The 23,995-nt window shown below is 43.2% G+C and overlaps 1 protein-coding gene across 1 annotated transcript in view; it reads right to left on the bottom strand.

The window, feature by feature from the left end:
* Positions 1 to 6,810: 6,810 nt before the first annotated feature.
* LOC146866082 (uncharacterized) overlaps positions 6,811 to 23,995 on the bottom strand; it is a 666,825-nt gene continuing 649,640 nt past the window's right edge. Inside the window, exon 15 of the mRNA XM_085633172.1 lies at positions 6,811 to 7,034. Within this exon, the coding sequence (XP_085489298.1) occupies positions 6,908 to 7,034 (127 nt within the window). The 3' untranslated portion in view covers positions 6,811 to 6,907. The remainder of the gene's footprint in view (positions 7,035 to 23,995) is intronic.

Here is a 23,995-nt window from a genome sequence, read left to right as displayed (position 1 = left end):
GTGGGGAGTGCAGTCTTGTAGAGTAGGGTGTCGTAGAGTGCAGTGACACAGAGTGCAGTGGCACAGAGTAGAGTGGTGCAGACAGCAGTGGCAAACAGTACAGTGGTGCAGAGTAGAATAGAGTGGTGCAGCATACACTGACATAGAGTGCAGTGGTGTAGAGTGTTGCTGAGTAGAGCATAGTGGCATAGAGTGCATTGGTGCAGAGTAGTTGGTGTAGGATGCAGTGGTGTAGAGTGCATAGGTTTTGAGAAAAGTTTTGTTAAGTTCATTGGCTTAGAGAACAGTGGTTTAGAGTAGATTGGCATAGAGAGCAGTGGCAGAGAGCAGAGTGGTGCAGAGGGGTGTAGAGTGGTACAAGATAGACTGCAGTGGTGTAGATTGGAGTAGAGTGGCATAGAATGCAGTGACATAGAGGGTAGTGGTGCAGAGCAGATTGTTTCAGAGTAGAGTGAAGTGGTGTAGAGTGGAATGGTGCCTCGTGGAATGGAGTGGTGCAGGGTAGACTGCAATGGCATGGAGCCAAGTGGTGCAGAATAGAGTGGTGTCGAGTGGAGTGGTGCAGAGTGGAGTGGTGTAGAGTGCAGTGGCATAGAGTGGAGTGGTGCAGAGTAGAGTGGTGTAGAGTGGAATGGTGCAGAGTAGAGTAGTGTTGCATAGAGTGCAATGGAGTAGAGTAGATTGTTTCAAAATAGAGTGAATTGCCATAGAGTGGAGTGGTGCAGGGTAGTGTGGAGTGGTGCTGGATAGTCACATATCGTGCATTGGCATAGAGTGCATTGGCATAGAATGCAGTGTTGCAGAGTAGAGTGTCATAGAGTGAAGTGGTGCAGAGTACAGTGGACTGGCCTGGACTGGTGTAGATTGCAGTGGCGAAGAGTACAGTGGTGTGTAGTAGAGTGGTTTTGAATGCACTGGTATAAAGGAGTGTGGTACAGTGTAGAGTATAAATGCGTAGAGTGAAGTGGCATAGATTTAGTGTCAGAGTGCAGTGGTGCACAGCAGATTAGAGTGGCATAGAGTGCAGTAGCATAGAGTGCAGTAGGGTGGTGTAGAATAGAGTGGTGGAGAGTAGAGTGCAGTGCTGCAGAGTACAGTGGTGCAGAGTAGACTGGCACAGAATTCAGTGGCAGAGAGTGCATAGTAGAGTGTTGAAGAGTGCAGTGGTGTAGAGCAGAGTGGTGCAGAGTGCCCTGATGTAGAGTGCAGTGGCATAGAATGGTGCAGAGTAAATTTACATAGAGTGCAATGGTGTATGGTAGAGTGGCATAGAGTGGATTGTCATAGAGTAGAGTGATGCAGAGTAGAGTACAGTGGCATACAGTGCACTGGTGTAGAGTAAATGAAAGTAGAATGCAGTGGCATAAAGTGCATTCGTTTTGAGTAGAAGTGGTGTAGAGTGCAGCCGTGAAAATTAGAGTGGTGTGGCGCAAAGTAGATTGCAGTGGCATAGAGTGGAGTGATGTTGAGTGGAATGGTGCAGAGTGGAACAGAATGGCATAGAGTGCAGTGGCATATAGTCAATTGTTTCAGAATAGAGTACAGTGGCGTAGAGTGCTGTGGTGCAGAGTAGAGTAGAGGGACTTTGAATGGATTGCTGAAGAGTGCAGTTGCGTAGAGTGGAATTATGCAAAGTAGAGTGCCATAGAGTCTAGTGGCCCACACTGAATTGCTGTAAAGTGGCATAGAGGAGAGTGTGCAGAGTAGAGAGCAGTGGCATAGAGTGCAGTGGTGGAGAGTGCAGTGTTGGAGAGGAGAGTGGTGTAAACTGAAATGGTGTAGAGTGAAGTGGTGCAGAGTAGAGTGGATTGGTGCAGGGGAGATTGAGTAGGCATAGAGTGTAGTGGCATATGGTAGAGTAGAGTGATGCAGAGTAGAGTGTAGAGGCGTAGAGTGCAGTGGCATAGAGTGCATTGGAATGCAATGGTGTAGAGAAGAGTAGAGTGGCATAGAATATAGTGCAGTGACGTAGAGTGTAGTGGTGTATAGTGCACTGGCATAGAGTAGAGGGGTGAAGAGCAGAGCGCAGTGGTGCAGAGTGCAGTGGTGTAGCGTGCAGTGGCGTACACTGCATTGGCCTAGAGTGGCATGGATTAGAGTGACAAAGACTAGAGTACAGTGGCGTATATTGTAGTGGTGAATAAACAGTCCATCAGAAGACTAATTGTAAGAGGTTTGGCCCAGAGCGCTGGAGCACAAGCCCCATGATTATATAGTAATATCCACCATGCTTAGATCTGTTGTTGTTGACACCTCCATGGTGAATCCTACTGAAGGTCCTGAATCTCCATGAGTTTACCTGCTTTCTATCAATCACATCCTTACAAATAGGTGCTTTTTAATAACTAGAGCATCTCTATGCAGCGTGAGGCACTCACTCATCCTACTATGCATGATTTGTAACTGACCTCAACTCCCACTAATGTTCAATGGCATAACAATAGCCCCCGCAATGCGGGAGGGCCCTGAGATCCAAGGGGCCCCCTCTGGCACTGTGCATGGATGAGCACTCCTGACTGCGTCTGGAGTGTGGGGGACCCCCGCCATACACTTTGTAGGATGGCCCCCTCAAGTGTTGTTACGCCATTGCTAATGTTGGCACACTTGTTGTGGAAGAGGGCCACTGGTAGCTAGTGAGTGTACACTCTCCGCCACTCACAGTTACACATGCTTGTTGGAAAGATGCATTCGAACTCTGACAGAATTCTGTCACAGATCATTCAGCTCATCTTCTGACGAAAGCACACACAGCTTTCCTGGAACATTACTCAGTTAAAAATTGTCAGGTGAAGTGGAAACATTTGCTCATTTGATATTAGCACATACCTAAGTGCATCATGACATGTAAATCCTTGAACATTTGCATGACACCTGAGGACAGGATAGGCCATAAATGGATAATACTGCATTAAACACAGTAGGTGTTTTCCCCATCTAGGTCCTTGCACATGTCTGTATATAATGTGTTCCCACTTTAACTGCAATGAACTCTAAGACAATATAAATTTATTTTGCTGTCAGTGACACCCTTTTCAATTCTATGTCTACTGACCTTGACCTGAAAACACCGTCTTGAGGCATTCAATGCTGCATATAGGAATGCATAGTGGATGACCAAGTTTTGAAAAAAACATCCTCTTGGCTTTTGGGAACTAGGTGACAAACTAACACATATGTACCTGTACGTCTTGCTTGGGGATGGATGTCATGTGAATACAAATGCTCACCCTATGGCATGAGGCAAAACAACTGGGGCAGGGCTCAGGATATAGTTGGTTCTTCTGACACTAATTGATGAACTCTAATAGGTAAAATACCACAACAGTACAAATCCCATCACCTAGCAGGATTTGTGTACCAGACAAAGGGCATTGAAAGTTACTAGTTGCTTCACAGGAAGTCAGTTCAGTTTAGCAAGAGCAGGGGAAATTGAATCATATTTCTTAAAACCATTCTTACTGCAGCATTTTGAAGAGGTTGTAATTCTAGCAACTTCTCTGGTAGCTCTAGATCTATTGCATGTATCACATTGCAGTTATCCTGTCTGGCGAATATAAATGCATTTAAAATTGTAATTCTTAGACAAATTGTCACTAATCCTCTTTAGTGTTCTCTTTTGAAAAACAAAACATAGAACAAAATCAAACATAAAAATGCAGCATAAATACAAAAATGCATTAATATTAAGGCACAAAGGGATCAATTGTACATGTCCTTGTGGCAATGGTAACCGACTATTAATATGGCCATGTTTAATAATTTAAAGTCTTGCTTAATGTTTTGGTATCATTTAGTAAGGAAGGAGCACATCTTACAGGCCTTTTTATATAATGAGGATTAGTTTACAAATGTTAATTACTTTGTATGCATTCACTGATTAGATAGACATACAAACAATATGATCACAGTAACTCAATAAAACGATTTTACATAAATAGAATTAAGGCATGAAACAAAAGACAGCATACAATCAAAAATACAAATGCAGCATTAATATAAAAATGCAGAATAGTGCTAATCACGAATCCTCATCAATTCACATAAATAATTGGACCATTAGTATTTTATACAACCTGGTTGGTTTTCCAAAAATAGGCTAGAAAGAAATATTATTTTAACCAAAATAAAAAGTTTCTCATTCAAATGTATGTATTTTCTCTACAACATTCATAGTGTATGAACAAAATGATTCACAATTACATCATGCCCACATGTCCTCTTCGGTCGGCCGTTTCCAGCCAACTGTTTTAGCCTGCTTGCTGCATTCTTCTCAGGCTGTGGCCAATCATATGCAACTCTTGAAGATGATATTCTGGATTTCAGAGAATTGTTTCTTCAAATTTAGGGATTCATTGCATCTTGGAGCCACTACATAACTATTATTTACAAGTGGATATAACCAAGTTTTCTACGATCTAACGGTAGTAAACAGAAGTGGTCATCTCAAGACCAGAGAGAAGGAGCTAAATAAATGATACAAGCAGATCACTAAGACACATATAGACACACACATAACACTGGATATCCCAACGGATGATGATCTGTCTATTTTTCCCTAAATGAGGACTGCTACCAGTGCACACCATAAGTAGCATTTGATTTGAAGGCAGCTGCTGCTCTCACTGCCTCATACTAAGTGCAGGTTGAGGTGGCTAGTATATCTTCTGGGCATGATTATTGCTAGGGCTTTGATCTGAGACTTACACAAAACATGCTGATGCAGTTCTACTACATATAAAACACCCATCAGCATCAACAGATGTCTCCTGTCCCAGTCTGACTTCAGTGGACGCCAGTCCATATTATTTAAGGTGCCACCTGCTCAGGTAGTGTCAGGTCAGACCTTCATTCAGCTCAGGGCAGTGTTTTAAAAGATCATCTGGTCAGGAAAACATGAATGTGGGATCATGACTTTGGGGATAGGACCTATCCTCTCCTCTTTCTTCACCAGTAATGAAGCCAACATTTTTGATAAACAAATATAAATCTGACTGTAGTTTGAGCCCAGTTAGAGTTATTATCAGTTTCACCGAGTTAGTTAGTTGTCAAGCAGTGGGACATAGACAGCAGAGGTAGGGTACTCCATTGAATACATTTTAAATATGTAGAATCATAGATGGGTAACAGTGAGCTCGCCGAGATGTTCTGAATGCTATCAATTGACAATGAGAGTGAAGCTTGAACTGTCTGTGATTCAAAACCTAAGGTTACAAATATCCCCCCACGATTTATGTTTTTCCCACGTATGATTTGATCTTATGTATGGCCCCCAATATCACCAGCACTGATTTAACCTGCTACGCAGGAGCAGAGAAGTAATGGTGGAGCCATACATAAAATGGCCTCCGTTTTTGAAACGTAAAAAAAAATATGTGGCCTCCTGCCACCCACTTCCACTGGAGTACAATTAGACTGTCTAGTTTCCTGATGAAGAAACATTTTGAGTGTTAAATAGAAAGGTCATTTGGTGAGCACAAACACAAACCACAGCTCATATCGAAAAAGTGAAGAGAGTGAGCTGTGCATCAAACAGCAGTGTACAGTACGGGGAAGGAGATTGGTCATTTTCTACAGCTGCTGTGTTACACTTATAAGAGGGTGGGTGAACCTGGTACCTGGAGTAGTATTCAGGTTATATCTGCATGCCAAAATCATTGGAATCAGAACATCTCTGAAAGAACTCTAATACAATATATAGAGGGTTAGTACACTTAGTGGCGAATATGACAATCAAGTGGAAAGTGCTGATTGAAGAGACTAGCAGCCCATGCACCAGCTTGTTATTGCCAATGGATAGTCACCAAGTATCTATTGCAGATCATAGAAGAGGACTGCAGTCAATCTCCAGACACATGGAAGCAACATTGTTGGAGGCAGAAGTACTTGAAAGGCAGAGAACTTGGAGGACCTCAGACTGAGCGATATGCTTCATTGATGAGCAGTAGTTACTAACCAAAGAAATACATGGGTCAGAAAGAGACCTACTGCTTATGGAAACTGTAGATAAAAGAAGTTTGTCACATATTGGTAAATGCGTATATACAAACATATCTGCATTATTAACTTAAGCTACTGCAGTAGTGTCTGCAATTGCAACAAGCCAGGCTTCATCTTTTAATAGGGACTTGTTAATGTATTTTGTAGCATTACTAATTCCATGTTGACTCCAGCGCATTTTTTGGGTAACCACTGTGCATTTGGTATCAAGATGACCATGCGCCACATTTTCAGAATTTGTTGAAGAGGGGGGCACCATACCTTTTCTCAGTTGCTCTAGTACAATGCCACAACATTATGCTCTTCCTGAATTCCCAATGGAGATGGCATACCATTCTGTGCTCTCCTCCACAGTACCAATACCCTCACAAATTCCCAGAGCCACTTCACTTGCTGCTTTGTTTAGCAATATTACGCCACTGCACCTTCAAAATCCTTTACACTTAATCCATATTCTAATCTTTCCCGCTCTAAGGATCCCTGTTCCTCATGAGGAAAGTCACCCTTTCCCTGAGAATCTTCAGTAGTACCACCAAGCAAAAAGTCAGAAGCAGGTCTTTTATTGCCCTAGAGTTTGCTCTTCTTAAAAATATGTTTTCAACTTTTGGAAGGTTCCAGTATTCCCATGAATTTCTGAATTTTCCATGAGCATGCAAAGACTTCAAGATTTAAATATGTTACCCTGGTAGTTAGAACTGCTCCTCATAACGATGCCCCCAAAAATGATGTGCTTGACAATGAGAAGCACCCTTTTCGGGACCTCTCAACGCGGAAGATGGTATCCTCACCAAAAGTTAAATTTCTATTTTAAGCAGGGAGTACTCAGTCAAGATATGTATTGTATTTCTGGTAGATTAATGATCCCAAATACGCAATAAAAAACAGAGCTATTTGTTGATGACAGTGTGTGTCATTCACCAAAGTCATTCCAAGATGGGATTGAGAGATCATGACACAACTTGACCGTTTTATTGATTCGCTTAATCGACTGCAAGTCAGGGTTTATGCGGCAGCCATACAGATGAAGAGTCTTCAGCCTGAAAAGGAGAAAAAACAATGTTCATAGAAGGATAAGAGCTGCATTTGCCCTGATGCTAAACCCAAAGCACCTCATACCAATACCATTTATTTCCATTGAAATAAACAAAGGTTAAAGTGACGTTATAGTTAGGTGTTGAAATAATATAAAAAAACTAAAAATGACCCAAATTCAACATTTATAGTTTACTGAACTATTACATGCAACTCCGCCAATCACTGCTTATGACCTCACATATTACATCACTCACAACATCTTAAATCACATCATTGATGATATCAGTGATGACATCTCAAATAACTTCATTGATAGCATCATTAATGACATCCTCCCATGGATATGACACTTTGCTATGAGCAGTTCAACCAGATTGAACCAAAGTTCATCCACTTTGGGTCCTTCTTGGTAAGTTTCACACAGATCCATCAAACAGGGGCCAAGAAAAAGAGGGGGCAAAAGTGTGATTTCTCATTTTAATTACCATAGGGTTCTTTCCTCATGATGCAGAAAAAATGTCTGAAAATAATTCAACTAAATTTGCACCAAAGTCAGAACTTTCCTCAGAAAGGCATTCTTTTTTCAGTAGTTTTATGAAATTAGCATTTAAAAAGATGATTGTGGTGGACATGAAGGGGTGAACCATGAGAAAAAGTTAGAGATATTTGAATTTGTGGAGGATCTACGGTGCTAGCACAACAGATCCTAAGTGAATCTAAAATAAAAAAAAACACAGGAGCTTTTTTATATCTAGAGAAAGATCTGCTGTACAGGAAATATCTGGTTGATTAGCTACAACATCAATAGAAAATGCTGCAGCAGCCAATACAGGGCTAAGGGACACAATTTCAGAGTTGTGAAAAAAGTTGGGATAGGGCACACAAGGGTGCAAGGTAAAAACAACTCTGGCCCATGCGGGGAGAATTCAAAGGGACCTGCCTTTGTTAAAAACTAAAAATAATTATTTAATCAAGGGATCTGTGGTTCTACAGTAGAATACAGCCCTTGTGTGGTTCAGCGAAACTACTGTGGTCCTGTAGGTAATATGGTAGGAAAGCTTGCTCCCAGAACTGCAGATCCAAAAAAAAGAGAAGCGTAGGCTTTCAGATTTGTCCGTGTTCAGTGGAGGTTGACCGCACACTTGGATAGGTCCTGCGCCCAACCCTCTGCTTGCAGTCAACCGTCTGCGGGTGGCTGACCTTCTGTGGGTGACCAACCCCACTGTGTATGCCCTTCAGCTGTGAACTGTGAGGTCGGCGGCAGTCTCTGCAGCTCATCTAGGGGATTTAAAGGGACCAGTTCCTTGGACTATGTGTGATGGTCCCCTCTGTCGGACACGCATGATTCCCGAAAACTGACAAGTTAGGGTACCCCTGAAATACAGAAGGACCCTTTTTGTCAGGTGAGAGCCTTATGCCTCATTGAAGTGCATGGAATGCATGCCAGAACAGGCAGGGACAAATACATTAAGCCCAAAGGAAGGCCCTAGAACCTTTGGGGCATGCTGTGAGGGCCGAAATATGTTGGTGAAAAACAGGCGTGATTGAGAGAATATCGCTCAATCAGAACCCTGTACTTATATTTAATAAACAAACCCACGGCACCCTACCAATAAATATAGTTCTCATAGGGTATAGCGTGAGGTTGTTAGAAATTATTTTTCTCTACTTAAACTGTATCCCTACTATATCCAGATAGATATTTTATATAAGAACTCCTATTTGTGGTTGAGAATGCCGTGAAGGTATTACCCTCTCAGGGTGTGGATAGGCGCCGATGATGAAGTATGCCACTATTTAGTGGGTGAGGCGTCCACTCCAACGTTTTTGGATTTCCGAGTAAGGTCTCAAAGTGGTTCCTTTGTTCTTTCTTTTTTCTTCTTTCTAAAAAAAACCTGGTAACTCTTGTGTGAGTAGATATGAATCTGGGAGAATGTAACCAGGTGGGTTGTCACTCGCTCTCCCTGTGGGAAGAAAGTTCTGGGCACTTGGTCCGGCCTCCAGCCAGAAGAAAAAAAGTACTGCTCCCGCAAATTTAGGAATTACCTCTCCCAGGTAGGCCATGTCCTGAGGAAGGCGCAACATTAATTTAAGGGGGAGGGGGCGCAAGCCTCCATCCCGCAAACCTCCACGAGGAACCCCAGCCCTGGGGCTGGTAACTTAATAGAAGGGGAGCAGGGCCATTTGGCCTCCCGTGAGTCTGGCTCAGTGATGGTGTCCCGGAGTCCCCAACCTCCGGGACACCATCTGTTTCCGTGCCCACGAGCAAGAGCAGGCAAAGTTCACCCACAGGTGGGAGCAGCTTTGTGCTAAACTAAAGCTTTTTCCTGAGTGCGCTTTCAGGCAGGGAAATGCTTTGATTGTTTCCACCCAGCGGGAGCAAAATAAAACCTCTCCCACAGGGTTAGAGCAAAGCCCGACTCCGCCTGCACCTGCGATGGCTGAAAGCGGGAGCCGGTAGGGCTGCAGGGGTCTGGGCCTCCCACTTACTTGAGATAACCATAACTGGTGAATTTCTGTGGTTTTTAGAGATTTCACCTAACTATAACTCTAACGTTTGTTTTTTTCAGTGAATATATATATATATATATATATTCACTGAGAAAACCATAGGTTTCAGGCACGTTATAGTTAGGAATTAGCATTTAAAAAACCTTAGAAATTCACTGAAAAACCCATAGGTTTCAGGAGCGTTATAGTTAGCTGGACATTTCACTCGTACAAAACCATTGAAATTCCCCCGTTATAGTTAGTTCAGCTAACTATAACTCGCATGCCCGCAATGCACCGCTGATGACGTCACATATTACATCACTCATGACATGGTCAGTGACATTACTGATGACATCACTGATGACATCATCCAGAGAATGTGTGTTTTTCTGAAAATTAAATATGTCTTATATATGTAGATCTAAAGGTCGAAGGAAGAATAAATGGGTATATAAGTGTCTAAATGGACGATTTATTTTTTGAAAAATTGATTGTATAACTGTCTGATTAAGTGTATCTTAGTGAATACATGGGTTAGTGAGTAATGTTTAAATATGTAAACATCTGTATCAGTCTCTCACTTTGTGTATAAGTGGCTGCATGGGTTGGTGAGTAGCTACATGAGTGTCTATATAGGTTATTAGTTGGTTTTTTGAGTATCAGTATGAGTGTCTGAGTGTCTGTATGGTTCGGTGGGGGGTATTATGTAGTGCATAGATGCATGAATGAGTGACTCACTGTTTGTATGTGTTGAAGACAGCATGTGTGCAGGACTGTATGGGTGGATGAGTGTGTGTATGGGTGTGCTAGTGAGTGAATGACTGTCTCAATAGTGTCTTTATGAGTAACAGCATATGTTTTAAACTAGTATATGTGACTATGGTGTATATAAGTCAGTATATGTGAGAGTGAGAGATTGGAAGAGTTCCTGTATGAATAAGTATGTTTCTATAAGTGATTGTTTAAAAGACTAAGTATGTTTAAGTTTCTGTAGAAGTAAGTGTGGTGGTGTGTGTATAACTGTATATGCAAGTAAATGGATGTTTGATTCTTTATTAGCATGAGTGACTATGTGTGTGAGTAACTCTATGGATGAGTGGCGGTGTGTAACAGGATGTATACGTGTATGAGTACATATGATGAGTGAGTACATTTATGAGTGACTGTATAGGACTGTTGGTACTTGAGTGGATGTGTATGCGGGTCTTAGAATTACTGAATAGGTCGTTGTAACTGGTATTGGTATGTCCATTGTTTTGAAAATTGTAGTTTCTATTTTTGAATGTGTGTATCAAAGGTTATATTAGGGTGAGAGGAGGTCCGCCACTCTATCACAAGGATGATGTCATCAGTGATGTCATTTGAGATGTCATCAGTGATGTTATGAGTGATGTCACTGACCATGTCATGAGTTATGTAATATGTGACGTCATCAGCAGTGCATTGCGGGCGCGCGAGTTATGGTTAGCTGAACTCACTATAACAGGGGAATTTCAAAGGTTTTGTATGAGTGAAATGTCCAGCTAACTATAATGCCCCTGAAACCTATGTTTTTTTTGTTAATTCATTGGCCCTGGGGACCCCATCCCCCAGGGCCAGCCCCCTAATTTTTTAAAACAATTTGGAAGGGGGCCACGTGGCCCCCCTCCCGAGGCCTTAATCGGCCCCGGGGACCCCATCACCGGGGCATGGCCATTTTTTTTTTTTAATTCTTTAGGAGGGGGCTGCGTTGCCCTCCTCCTCAGGCCACTTATGGCCCTGGGGACCCCATCCCCCGGGCCGGCCTTTGTTTTTTATTTATTTTTTAAATAAAAATTTGGGGAGGGGGGCCGCGTGGCCCCCCTCCCGGGCCACTTGTACCCCGGGGACGCCATCCACCTGGGCTGGCACTCTCCAATCCCCGCACGGTCCCGCCGGCTCCCCGCGTCCCTCGGGAGCCGGCATTACTTTTCCACATGGGAAGCTGCTAAGATGCAGCTCCCCGTGTAGAAAAGCAATTTGGTTTGCATTTTGAATGATAGGTTTCCCTGCTCTCTCTTTCAAAATCCAAACCAAGTTTGCTATGGCGGGAGCCTAGCGGCTCCCGCCCTACCATAGCACACTTCAGTGTCCCGGGGGTGGGCACTCCGGGACACAGCAGGAGCCGGCCCTGGGAGGTGGCGGTTCCCTGGGCCATGACAAGGCTCCAGGAGGGGGGCCGCGCGGCCCCCCTCCCACAATTTACAAATCCCCGGGGGTGGTGGTCCCCAGGGCTGGGGGGTCATGGACCCCCCAATTTCAATATTTAGAGCCCCGGGGAAGTGGCGGTCCCCGGGCGTGTGGGGGGCTTGAGCCCCCCACACAGGTTATTATGTTTTTTTTTTTTTAAACCCCGGGGGTGGCGGTCCCCGGGGCTGGGGGGGGCAGTGTGCCCCCCACAATAACAATTAAGTAGAGCTCCAGGGGGTGGTGGTCCCCGGGGATTGAGGGGGCCTTAAAGGCCCCCCCAACATTAAACTAAGAAGCCCTGGGGGTGGCGGTCCCTGGGGCTGCGGGGTAGCAGTGTGCCCCCCGTAATCACAATTAAGTAGAACCTGAGGGTCCCTATGCTCCAACTAACCCACTAGGTACCTCCAGTAAGTGCCACAGAGCTGCGTTGCAGAGAGGTGTAAAAAGTGGCACGGGCTGGACCACCTCTCTGCAACGCAGCACAGTGGCGCTTACTGGAAGCACCTGGTGGGCTAGGTAGTCCCCAGGGTCCCTCAGGATTGACGGGAAATTATTTCCCCAACTTAAAACACGCCATAGGGCGTGTTTGCACATGTCACCTCAGGCCCCGTCACCTCCCTTACCCACTGTGTAAACATGCCCTGTGGCCGTTTTAAGTTGGGGGATTAACTCCCCTTGAATCATGAGGGTCCCTGGGGTGCAACTAGTCCACCAGCTACCTCCATTAAGCGCCACAGAGCTGCGTTGCAGAGAGGTGTAAAAAGGGGCGTGGCCTCAGAACACCTCTCTGCAACACAGCCCCCTGGTGCATACTGGAGGTTCCTGGTGGGCTAGTTGGCCCCCAGTATTCAAGGGGAATTCATTCCCCATCTGCAAACGTGCCAGGGGGCGCGTTTGCAGAGTGCTGCAAGGAGGGGGCGTGGCCTCCGGCGCAATGCCGGTCTTTTTTTTTTTTTTTAAGAAGGGGGGCTGTGTGGCCCCCTTCTTTTTCTAATGTATTGGCCCTGGGGACCACATCCCCCAGGGCCTGCCCCCTAATTTAAATAAATAAATAAATTTGGAAGGGGGTCGCGTGGCCCCCCTCCCGAGTCCTTAATTGGCCCCGGGGACCCCTTCCCCGGGGCATGGCCTATTAAAAAAAAAACATTCTTTAGGACGGGGGCTGCGTTGCCCCCCTCCTCAGGCCACTTATGGCCCCGGGGACCCCATCCCCCGGGGCTGGCCTTTGTTTGTGTAAATAAAAATCCCGGGCCCCCAATTTTAATATTTAGAGCCCTGGGGAGGTGGTGGTCCCCGGGGTGTGTGTGGGGGCTTGAGCCCCCCACACAGGTTATTTTTTCTTTTTTTAAAAAGCCCCGTGGGGTGGCGGTCCCTGGGGCTGCGTGGGGGCAGTGTGCCCCCCGCAATAACAATTAAGTATAGCCCCAGGGGTGGCAGTCCCTGGTGCTTGGGGGCCTTAGAGGCCCCCAACATTAAACTAAGAAGCCCCGGGGGTGGCGGTCCCCAGGGCTGCGGTGGGGCATTGTGCCCCCCGCAATCACAATTAAGTAGAGCCCCGGGGGTGGCGGTCCCCAGGGCTGGGGGGCCCCTCTGGGCCCCCCATTACATAAAAATATTGTTCCTGGGACTTGGCCCCCGGCACTTTTATTTTTTTCGGGGCTGGATCTGCGGTTCCTCCGTGGATTTTCCCGTTTAAAAAATATAAATGTTTTTTGGGCCCTGGGGGTCCTTGTGGGACCCCCTAAGCAGGCCTAGGGCATTAGGGTGTTTCTACCCTGCCCCCTTTTTGCGTGTTGCGCACTTGTATGACTAATTTCTTGTGCCCTGGTTCTACAGAGGCACAAGATGGCTGCCAACACTTCCTAGTTTGGAGTGTTGAAAGCCAATTAGCATACAGCTTGTGATCGGGAGACTGCGCGGATCCTCCGCGGCCATAGAAATATATGTGTTTTTACTTTTGATTTTCTCAGCAACTACTGAACGGATTTACACCACAAATTTGGTGTAATTCCATTCAGCAGTTCAGGCTGTAGCCGTGTCTAAAGTTTCCTATGGAAAATTGCATGGGGGAAACACGTTTTGGGACCCCCCTTTTTTCTCAGCCCCCGCTTGCTGAATCACCCCGAAACTTTCAGGATAGGAGCGGACCAGAGCGCCCCACGAGTTTTGAATATTTCGCGAAGATTCATCAACCGGCGCCAAAGTTATTGGAAATAGAATGTTGTGAATTTCCTATGGGAAATAGGTCCTAACTATAACTATCTACTGGCGACCGCCAGTAGATAATATATATATATATATGTATATAGGCACTGAAAAAATCAAAGGTTACAGGGACGTTATAGTTTGGAAACAGAATTCATAAAACCTTCGAAATTTACTAAAAACCAAAGGCTACAGGGAATTTATAGTTAGGTTCAGATTTTACACACACACAACCATAGAAATTCAGCAGTTATACTTATAGTTATCTCAAATAACTATAACTCCTGCCCTAAGGTAACTATAACTCGCGCCACATCCATGCACAGTTTTCTCATCAATAATTTTACTGCAAATGTTGCTGTGATATCAATGATGTCAAAGAAGATTTCATGAGTGATGTAATATTTAGGGTAATTAACAGTGCTTGGCAAGGGCACGAGCTATAGTTATTGAGGGCATGAGTTATAGTCACCGCATACCATACACCTGGATGCTGGACGCTGTTACCTTGCCAAACACGGCTTGGAAGAGTGAACCTTTGACTCCATATACTCTATATTGACTTCACATTGCTTTACGCCTCAAGACTATCTACATAAATTTAGTGTACGCCAGATGTTTGGCCAGTTTTGACGATGCTGTTGATTAGATTGGTTGCATATGTCCTCTTCATTGGACTTTGCCCTGAGGAAGCTTGTGATAGGGCCAAACACGTTGGCTGTGCTTGTTGCATACACTGATGAAGAACAAGATTAAAAAAAAATATATACAAAGAACCTAGTTGTCTTGTTTTGTTTTGTTTTGTTTTTCAAACAACCTTCTTTTGTATACTCTGTTTTATGTTGCCTCTCTATTATTATCAAATATCTTTAATGTTGGACCATTTGGTAGCTGGTCTTTAGATGCGGGCAACTATTGTTCTGGACCCAGTGAATACTATAGGTGGGAAGGTAACAGGTCCCCTAGCTGTCAGTACATGTTCAATTATATTACACAGTGGCGGACGCCACTATATAGGTATAGTTAGGAGGATAGGAAATAGGATAGAACATAGGAAGAGTTTGCTTTTGTTTTCTGATAACTTATACGCCATTTGATAAATTTCCTGTAGACTTTCCAAAAAAAAAGAGTTCATCCACCTCGGCTACTTCCTGGACAGTTCCAGGGTGAAAAATTGTGGGGTCACAAAATACTTTTTCCCCATGCAATTTTCCATAAGAATTTTAGACTGCAATACAGAAGAAACAGCTGAACAGAATTACACCAAATTTGGCAAAAATTATTTAGTGTATATCCATGTAGCTGTGTTTGAAAAATGAACATAAAAAAATTAGTGATATTTGGGCATGGCAGAGCAATTTTATTGACAAGCTACAACATCAACAGAAATATTATAGCCCCCATTTTGAGTACTCTGGGATTTGTGTCTCTTGTCCGGAGTTTATAAAACAATAATGTAAAAGGGGGCAGAGTAGGGGTACACTGACTGCTCTGGCTTGTGAGGGGAGGGGGTCCAAATTAAAAAAACAAAGTGCACCACCACTCCTGCGGTACACCTGAAGGACCCTGTGCGACCCCGTGTGTTCTTGAGAAGTACTGCGGGAGCATATAAAAAAATGTGAGTTGGGATTGTGTTGGGCTGGCAGACTAGTGGGGGTGAGTTCAGGGCCTGGCCGCAGGTGAAGGGCATGTAAGGGGGAGGGGTTGGGCGCCCGCACACAGCTTAAGTATACATATATGGTAATACTATCTTAATTTACTTTCTTTTTTTAAACCTGGGAATTCATTGAAATAAGAGAAAGGTTAAAGTGGAGTTGTACATAGGGAAGGTAAGGTACTAACAGTTTAATATAGTGATGGTAAATATATATATACGCCTATATAAATTTATCAGTTTTAACTCTACATTTGGGTACCTTGACTTTATATATTTTCACGGTCATGCCCGTGGTTTTATAATAAAGATAGTGAATCTTCACCTACCTATATATACTTATCTTCACAAAATTGTGGTTGTCGATATTTTTATATTTTGTCTAAGATATTTTTATAGCTAAAGAAACACATTTGTAATTTAGATTTGTGCTCCATCCTGATGCTGGTTCCTTGTCCTTTTAAGTGTGCTTGCATCATTCCATACATGCGTTCATTGTTTACATTTTTGTTCTGTGAGATTTGAGACACCATCCATATCTCTGTCAGAAAACAGTAGCCTTGGGCTGCACTGTTTCACTGTGCAGAGCATGGTAATCATTCATCTACTGATACTATGGGGTCTGAGGGACTGCCACGGTCCCCGCCTCCCTTGACCAGGGTCGGACTGGCCAATAGGGCAATCAGGCAGTGCCCAAAGGGCTGGTCCGACTGGCCAGTGCTTGGGCTGTTTTTTTTTACTGTGTGTGGGCCTGTTTTATAATCTTTTGGGCCGCTTTTTACGGTTGATTTCCCTGCTATTATCTCAAAAATTGCCTGCAACAAGCTCAAATCTATGCATTATTTCAAACTGTGCAAAATGCATACACAGCGTGTCTTTAAAAGTTCAAAACTGACCCAGTTTGGAAACATGGGCCACTTTTAGCTTTTTAATTGACAAACAGTGGCCATTTTTTGGGGAGGCCAGTTTTCTGTCCAAGTCCGTCTCTGCTCTTGAGTTTTTTTGGGCAGGGGGTGCAGTCTGAGAGTACTAAGGGATTGGCTTGGTGGAAAAAGGGTCTGTACAAAGAATATTTGGATATAACTTCCTCATTTGCATCTTCCCTGCACACCCTACAGATTTACAAGTTTGGCTTTGCAAGTCTGTCCCCTCCTTCCACTCTACTTTCAAGAGTTTATTGGGTATAATAGAGGGAACAAGTTAACCAGGGATGTGTGATGGTAAAGGTGGCTTCAGTAAACAGTTTTGGCCATGGGTTGAGCTGTTATGTGAATTGACACTGGCAGGACAGGTCTAGCACAGGTAAGTAAGAGAGTTGCTGATCAAGGTTGACTTTTTAATTATGAGTTTAAGGGTGAGAGGAAGGTTGGCATGGACACTGCTCTGAAAAAATACAGAAGATTAATGGGGAGCAAGGTGTGCAGGCATGGGGTAAAAACGTTCAAAGGGGAAAAAGTTTACGAAAATTAGTTGGACTGCATTTTAAGGGGACCAAGAACAATTTAGGATTTAGAGGATTTAAGGGCTATTTCGCAGTGACAGCCAGTTTAGTATAGGAGGGAGGGGGGACAGATGAGACACATGCACACATACACATTCACAGCCATGCATTCACACACGCGCCCTCACAAACCCATCCATTCACAACACTCATTACCAAACATTCATACATAGATGCACGCACCAAACATTAATTTAAAAAAAAACACACATTTCCATGCAGCTCTGTGGAGGTCCCAAGAGTCTTGGGACTGCTGCCTTCCCTCATTGGCTGACCTAAGGTCACCCAATGAGGGAAGGCAGCAGTCCCCCTATGTCACCACAGAGTGGGATGGGGTCAGTGAGACTGCTGATCCACCGCACTCTGTGATTAAGTGTCACTGATTGGCACTCAACCCTGTGCAGTTCAGGGCTTAAAACTGAAGTGCCCAGGTGCGAGGCAATGAGTGACGCTATCCCTCGACCCCGAGTGAGAGGGCCTCAAGGTCCTTTGCTGAGCTGAGGAGGGCACGCCCATAGGAGCTGTGATTTCCTCAGCCCAGCAAAGTTCAGCTCAGGCAGCCAGGAGCATACACATTTAGCGCATGTGTGGCTCCTGGCTGCCTGACCTGAAAATGAACAGTGCCTGTCAAGCTGACATGTTCAGCCTGACAGACACTGTTCATGAGGGGCAAAAGGTGAGGGGGCATGGCCCCTCAGCCCCAATGGACTGGCGGTGGCTGATATTTGGTCTAGGTGGTTTATATGCAGGAGGTGTTTAAGGTTGGATGGGTTATTCTCTTCTATTAATGAGCACTTTGGTTTAGTCTGTACATCGTTGCCGGAGTATTATTATAGCCTTATAGCCCGCCGTAGCGGGCTATACCGGCTGTTAAAGGCCCGCTGCAGCGTTAAAGGCCCGAGCCGAAGGCGAGGGACTTTAACAACAGCAGCGGGACTTTAAAAGCCGGTATAGCCCTGCTACGAAGGGCTATAAGGCTATTAGAACATTCTGCCACTAGAGGGCAGAATGTTCTAACAAAACGAAGCCTTCAGGGAGCGCGAGGGGATTCAAATCCCCTCCGGCTCCCTGAAGTCTTTGTTCACAGCCAGAGCTGTGAACAAAGACTCATTGGAATGTTGGCGCTCCGGGCTTATACCAGCCATTATAAGCCCGGAGCACTCCATTGTTTTCAATGGAGCTGCCATCATTCCAATGTTCTAATATGCGTTAGCCCAAGCCTGACTCTTCAGAGTATCCTTTTCCATACCACCTCAATATTTATGCTATGCTGCTCAATGTTCTATGTCTATTAAAATAGGATGGTCATGACACAGGGACCAGAGTGATTTATAGTTTGAAGCTAGCCTTCACGTGTATTTGTTGTGGCTGCAATCTAATGCATTGCTATCTCGTGTTATGAGTTAACAGTGGCCATGTGCTTGCTGGATTTCTGGTTTCATTACTATTCTTCCGGTAAAGTGCCCTCATTCTGCATTATGTGCACTTTTTGGATGTACAACGCTTGCTGCTTTGCTATTAGCAGATCTGCTTCTAGTTCATCAACGTCTATTAGGGAGAGAATGGGTTATGGTCATAAAAAGGCAAGCTACCTTATGTTTGCCCTCTGTTAACCTGGGCACTGCTTTCACTACCCCTGCTCATTGGGGATATAAACAAAGAGGCAGCAAGAGGAATCAAACATAGCTCTTACAGTCTTGTGTAGTTTTTTGCATTCTTACGCTTCCTGTATTTTTGCATCACTAAATAAAAGTCAATTCACAGCAGGGTTAAGACAAGGGGGCAGCCCAGTAATTTCATCTGGGATCAAAGGGTACATGATCTCACTTGCTCTGCCCCTTGCATTTTGGTTACCCAAAGTCCATGTCTGAATTGCAGATATTTTTAGGAGGGGCTTTAGGTAACTTTAGCTCATTAGAAGACCTCATGGCAATAAGTATTTATGAAACTACAGTGGGCGTTGTGTCAGTCTTTGTCAGCCGCTGGACTTTTCCGGGTTTTCCATTGCTTTTGTGGGATGTACATCAAAGCCACGGCATTTCACTAATGGGTGCATTGTACTTTGTGTGTTACCATTTGTTTTTGGTAATATGGCATCAAGCTCTCATAAAGGCACATTGTTATTCACTAATCACCTTTACACATTCATTAGGTTTACTTGCTGTCACTTTAACAGGTTGTTGGAGCTATTTTTTTTTTGCGTGCACATAGGGTTTCTTAAAGAGGAAACAAAAACACTGCCTTTTTGTGTATGTTTGACTATTATTGCCATTTAAATTAAAGATATGGGCGCACATTGCCCTTCTTACAAACACAACATGGCTTTTAGATGTAATAGGTCTCTCTTGCATTTTTAGATAAAAGCCAGCCCTATTGGCCTTGACAAAGCTTGTGTCTTGCTCACTTAGCTGTTTATATTTACTCAAAGGCATTCCAGCGTCTAGTCTCTGCCTTACAATGTTTCATTAAAGTAGTTTTTTTGTGTGTTTATAAGCGCACTTCAGTGCTAGCTTTTTATTGTGCTTTAGCTTTATCCAAATCTTATCAAATCATCTCGTTCTCCTGTTTTCCTTCACAAAAGGGTGATGTACAAATTCTTTCCATGAAAATTATAAACAAGTGACTTTGCTCCGCAGGGCTCATATATGCCTTAGTTATGCATACCCTGCTTAAAAGAAAGTACACAATAAGCAATTTAAAAAATGTCTTGCTATTGGATAAGGAAGTTTGAGCACGTTACATTATGACTATTGCAAACACCATCACCGCAGGGGGTTCTATCCCAGAATCATGGAAAGGCAATACTGTGATCCCTGTCCACAAAAAAGGGGATCGGTCTGTTCCAAGCAATTACAGACCAATATGTCTCTTGAGAAGATCAAGGCCTGGATCTGTGATATGTCCTTTCTCAGTCCTTATCAGGCAGGATTTCGATCCAAAATCTCCAAAATAGACCAGGCTTTTCATTTTTTATTGCTGTTTTGGCGTACCGCTGTAATCAACAAGGGCAACCTATACGTAGCTTTTGTTGATTTACGTGCGCCCATTGATCTTGTGCCACGTTCAGGTCTTTGGCAAACACTCGGAGATATGAAAATGCCATCGCATCTACTGCCACTGGTAGCCAGTCTCCATGTGGATAATTTTGCACGTGTAAGACGGGGAAGGCAGAATGACTTGATGGAAATGATTACAGTTTCTAGAGGTGTAAAACAGGGCTGGGTTCTGGCCCCTACTCTATTTTCATTATATGTAAACTATATAGTTTCCATTTTAATTCACGTTGACGCAATGCATCCTCTTTGGCCCGTGTCAAAATACCAATACTATTATTCGCAAATTATACACTTTTGGTCTCCAAGACCACAAGTGGCCTCCAGAAACTCTTGACGCATTTTGAGGTGTTCTGTGTCTGTAGATCAACATAACCAAAACTAAGCTAATGACATTTAACCCCCACAAATCTTTCAAAAGAGTTCTAGAACTTAGGGGAGCACCTTATAGAAATCATTCACAGCTTTACTTATTTTGGTATCGCCTTCAGCGACAATATGTCTTGGAAGCCCCATTTGACAAAATATAGTGGTCTGTTTCTCAATGGTCTGTTTCTCAAGCTTAGCTGCATAGGATGCTCGCGCCAGGGTGTTATGATTGAGAGCATTCTACTGTAGAATGTAGATTGTTATTTAGATTTTACCGTGTCAGTTGCTGTTGGATGATTACCTCTGCCTGTTGCTGCGCGGCACCTGTAAAGAAATAAAGCTTTCCTCTTACAATTCAACTTCGTACTGCGTCGTACCAACTACAAAATTGTTTGCGACGAGTTGCAGGTGTCCGCGGAACCCACGGCCTCCCAAGTTGATGATCATCGTGTTTGCCGTCCTTCTAAAAAGGGTGTAGGAAACCTTGTTGCTGGCTGAAGCAGGAAAGTACTTTGGTAAAGTACTCTTTAACCTGACCACCCCCGACCGTGACTGAGAGGTACTGTCACTCTTTTAATGTTTAGTTATGCGGCTCCGGCATCAAAGAGGAATCAATCGGTGACTCGCATGTGACGTATTGTGTGACGTTTTGCACACAACTTGGTCACAGCGATCTGCTTGCTGTTCATTTGATTCCGAAAAGCGCAAGCGCCATTTTGGGAAGGCAAGTTTGGCATACGTGTAGGCACGTACAGCGTGGCAGCCATTTTAGAAACAGAAAGATATTGGTTATTTTTATTCGACGACGTAAGACGTGACAGACGCGGTAGCCATTTTGAAAGAGTTACATTTTGAAACTTTATTGAACAATCAATATTCTTAGAGCTGCGTTGCAACTGGAGTCAAGTTTGGTTACAAAGTTACACGGTAGGAAGGAGTTTGCTTCTCATTAAAGTTTAGCGTGGTGTAGTACAGTGACACGCACACTCTCTGTCCTTGGTCATTTCATACACGTATTGCTGGTGTATCAACTTGCGTGTCGATATACAGTGACACGCACACTTTTATCAACAGCCTATACACATTGCTGGTGTATCAACTTGCGGGAAATACAGTGATACACACACTTCCATCTTCAAGGGTGTCGTAACACAGAAAAATACAGTGATATGCACACTTTTTGGTCTCCTGTCAGCTTATAAGCGCATTATTGGCTCATATGCATATCTTCACTACGTCGGTGGCACGCACACCAAGTGTGTCAGTTCTCAGCATAAACTTTGTGTACAAGTGTATTTCCTAAATATTTTATCGTTCCAAACTATTACTTTCTTCATGGTGAAATGTTCATTGTTTACTTTTATTTATTGAAAACACTGCTGCCTTAAAACGTTAGCAACTTACGGGGGCTGTCCACAAAGAGCATAAAGACTCCTACACCAAACCTATGTGGCCTGGTCTTTTTTATCTGAGACTATGGTGCTGGGGTCAGCCCTTTATGGGGCTGAGTTATGGGGGCATGCAAACATTGACACATTAACCACTACTGAAAACTAATTCTATCGCAAGTTGGCATTTTTCCCTGCTAGTACTCCTCTGGTACCACTCCTTTCGGACTTGGGTGTAAGAAGTCTACATGACAAAACCATATGGTTATGGTCTAACCCAGAACTTGTACATTATACCTCTGCCCTTCAGTATGTCATCTCTGCAGGCCATTCCGACACAATCCCTTGGCTTTTTTCATATTAACGAGTTATTGCACTTTATTGGGGCCTCTGAGCTTTGGAAACCTGCAGCCATCATTTCTTTTCCATCAAAACTTGCCCTGAAAATTGTTTATTGGTAGCAATTGCGGATAAAGTTTTAAGAAGACCTGAACTTCCTAGATTATACCGCAAATTTCTTGATTTTAAGGATCAGATTGGCTATGAGCCGTATTGGGACCAAGTGACTACTCCCGGCGATAGAATGCTGTATTTTCAATTCAGAGCAGGCACTCTTCCGCTGAGAGTTTTCACAAAGCACTGGTCTGAAGGGGCTAGCGATGTATGCCTTCTATGCCACATCATGTCTGAGAGTGTGCTGCATGTCTTTTTGTCATTCCCGCTTACACATGTCTCCGCAAGTACTGGTTAGCTCCCATTTGAAGGTGCTTATTCCAGCATAGCCAGCTAGCCGCACTTCTCATTCCGAAGGCAGATGTAGCTTAGCCCTTGCTGTACATGTTGCTTGGGGCCATGTGAACGCTGCACAGAAAGATTTTACCTCCCTCTTACCTCAGGTGACACTCCCTTGTCACTGTGTTCAGAACCTAGTTGGGTTTATCCATTTTTATTCCAATGTTTTCAAATTATATATAATTATTGGAGATATTTTACGACAAATTTGCATTGTATTTTAATGTTGTTTATTGTATTATACTTTTGTGTATTGTATATGTACTTTTATGGCCCTGGTGGCCGAAATAAAGTATTTTTGATTGAAATATGTTTACCCACAGAAAAACAAAAAAACTGTGAGTGGTATTCACTAAGGTAGACATACACGAGTAAATCTACATGTGTAAATTTAGTCTTACACTTTATAGTAAATGAACTTCTTCTGGCTATTCTTCATTACGAGTGTAAATGTATTGCTAAGTGTAGGCTTACGTGTCTCCACCCCCTGAAACCAGGGGTTGAGCCTAATTTACCAGTACAAAGTTACTACTTGTAACTTTTTACATCAGTGCGGAGATCTCCACTACTAGAGTGGATATTTCCCTATGGTAAAGTATAGGAAAAAGTTTAAAGGTAATTAAAGTTTTTAAAAAAATAGTAAATATTTTAAGATAAATATTAATGTAAATTGATACAACATATTTAATTTAAATATTAAAAAATGCTAAAGCACTATTAGCTAAATTATCAGTTACATATTTACTTATTTTAAATATGTTAAATAAAATTACAATTATTTTTTTAAAGAAATTTTTAAAAACCAGCCTAAAGTAAAATGTTTTTATGTATGAAAATTATTCAACGTTATGCATAGAATTAATGTAACAAATTTGTAACAGAATTTAAGTTGTGTTTATTTTTATTAAAAGGTTTATTAAAATAATGTAAAATAAACTAATAATTATTTTTAAGTAATACACACTTTTTAAATTGTAATTACATTTATATATATTTTTGAAGCTTTGGCAGAAAGGCATCATCGTGTGTGAGCACTATGAAAAAAAAAGATTTTCAGGATTTGCCTTGAGTGAGAGACACAATTTGGTACTTTGGTACAGTGGATTTTAGATTTGATTGGCTAGCGCGCTCCTCCAGCCTGGTGCGAAACCTCCGCAGGTTTCAGAGTACTGAATGTGAGCAGTGTTTGTTGGATATTTTTACGAAGTCTAAATCAATTAATTTATTTTAACATTATTTCCTATTGGCTGTTTTTTCTAAGTTTCTGCTTCCTTTGCCATGTACAGTTCTGGATTTGGGA

The sequence above is a fragment of the Triturus cristatus genome, chromosome 2_1 (genome assembly GCF_964204655.1).
Source record: "Triturus cristatus chromosome 2_1, aTriCri1.1, whole genome shotgun sequence".
NCBI classification, from domain to species: Eukaryota; Metazoa; Chordata; class Amphibia; order Caudata; family Salamandridae; genus Triturus; species Triturus cristatus.
This window is presented reverse-complemented; position numbering and strand designations above follow the sequence as displayed.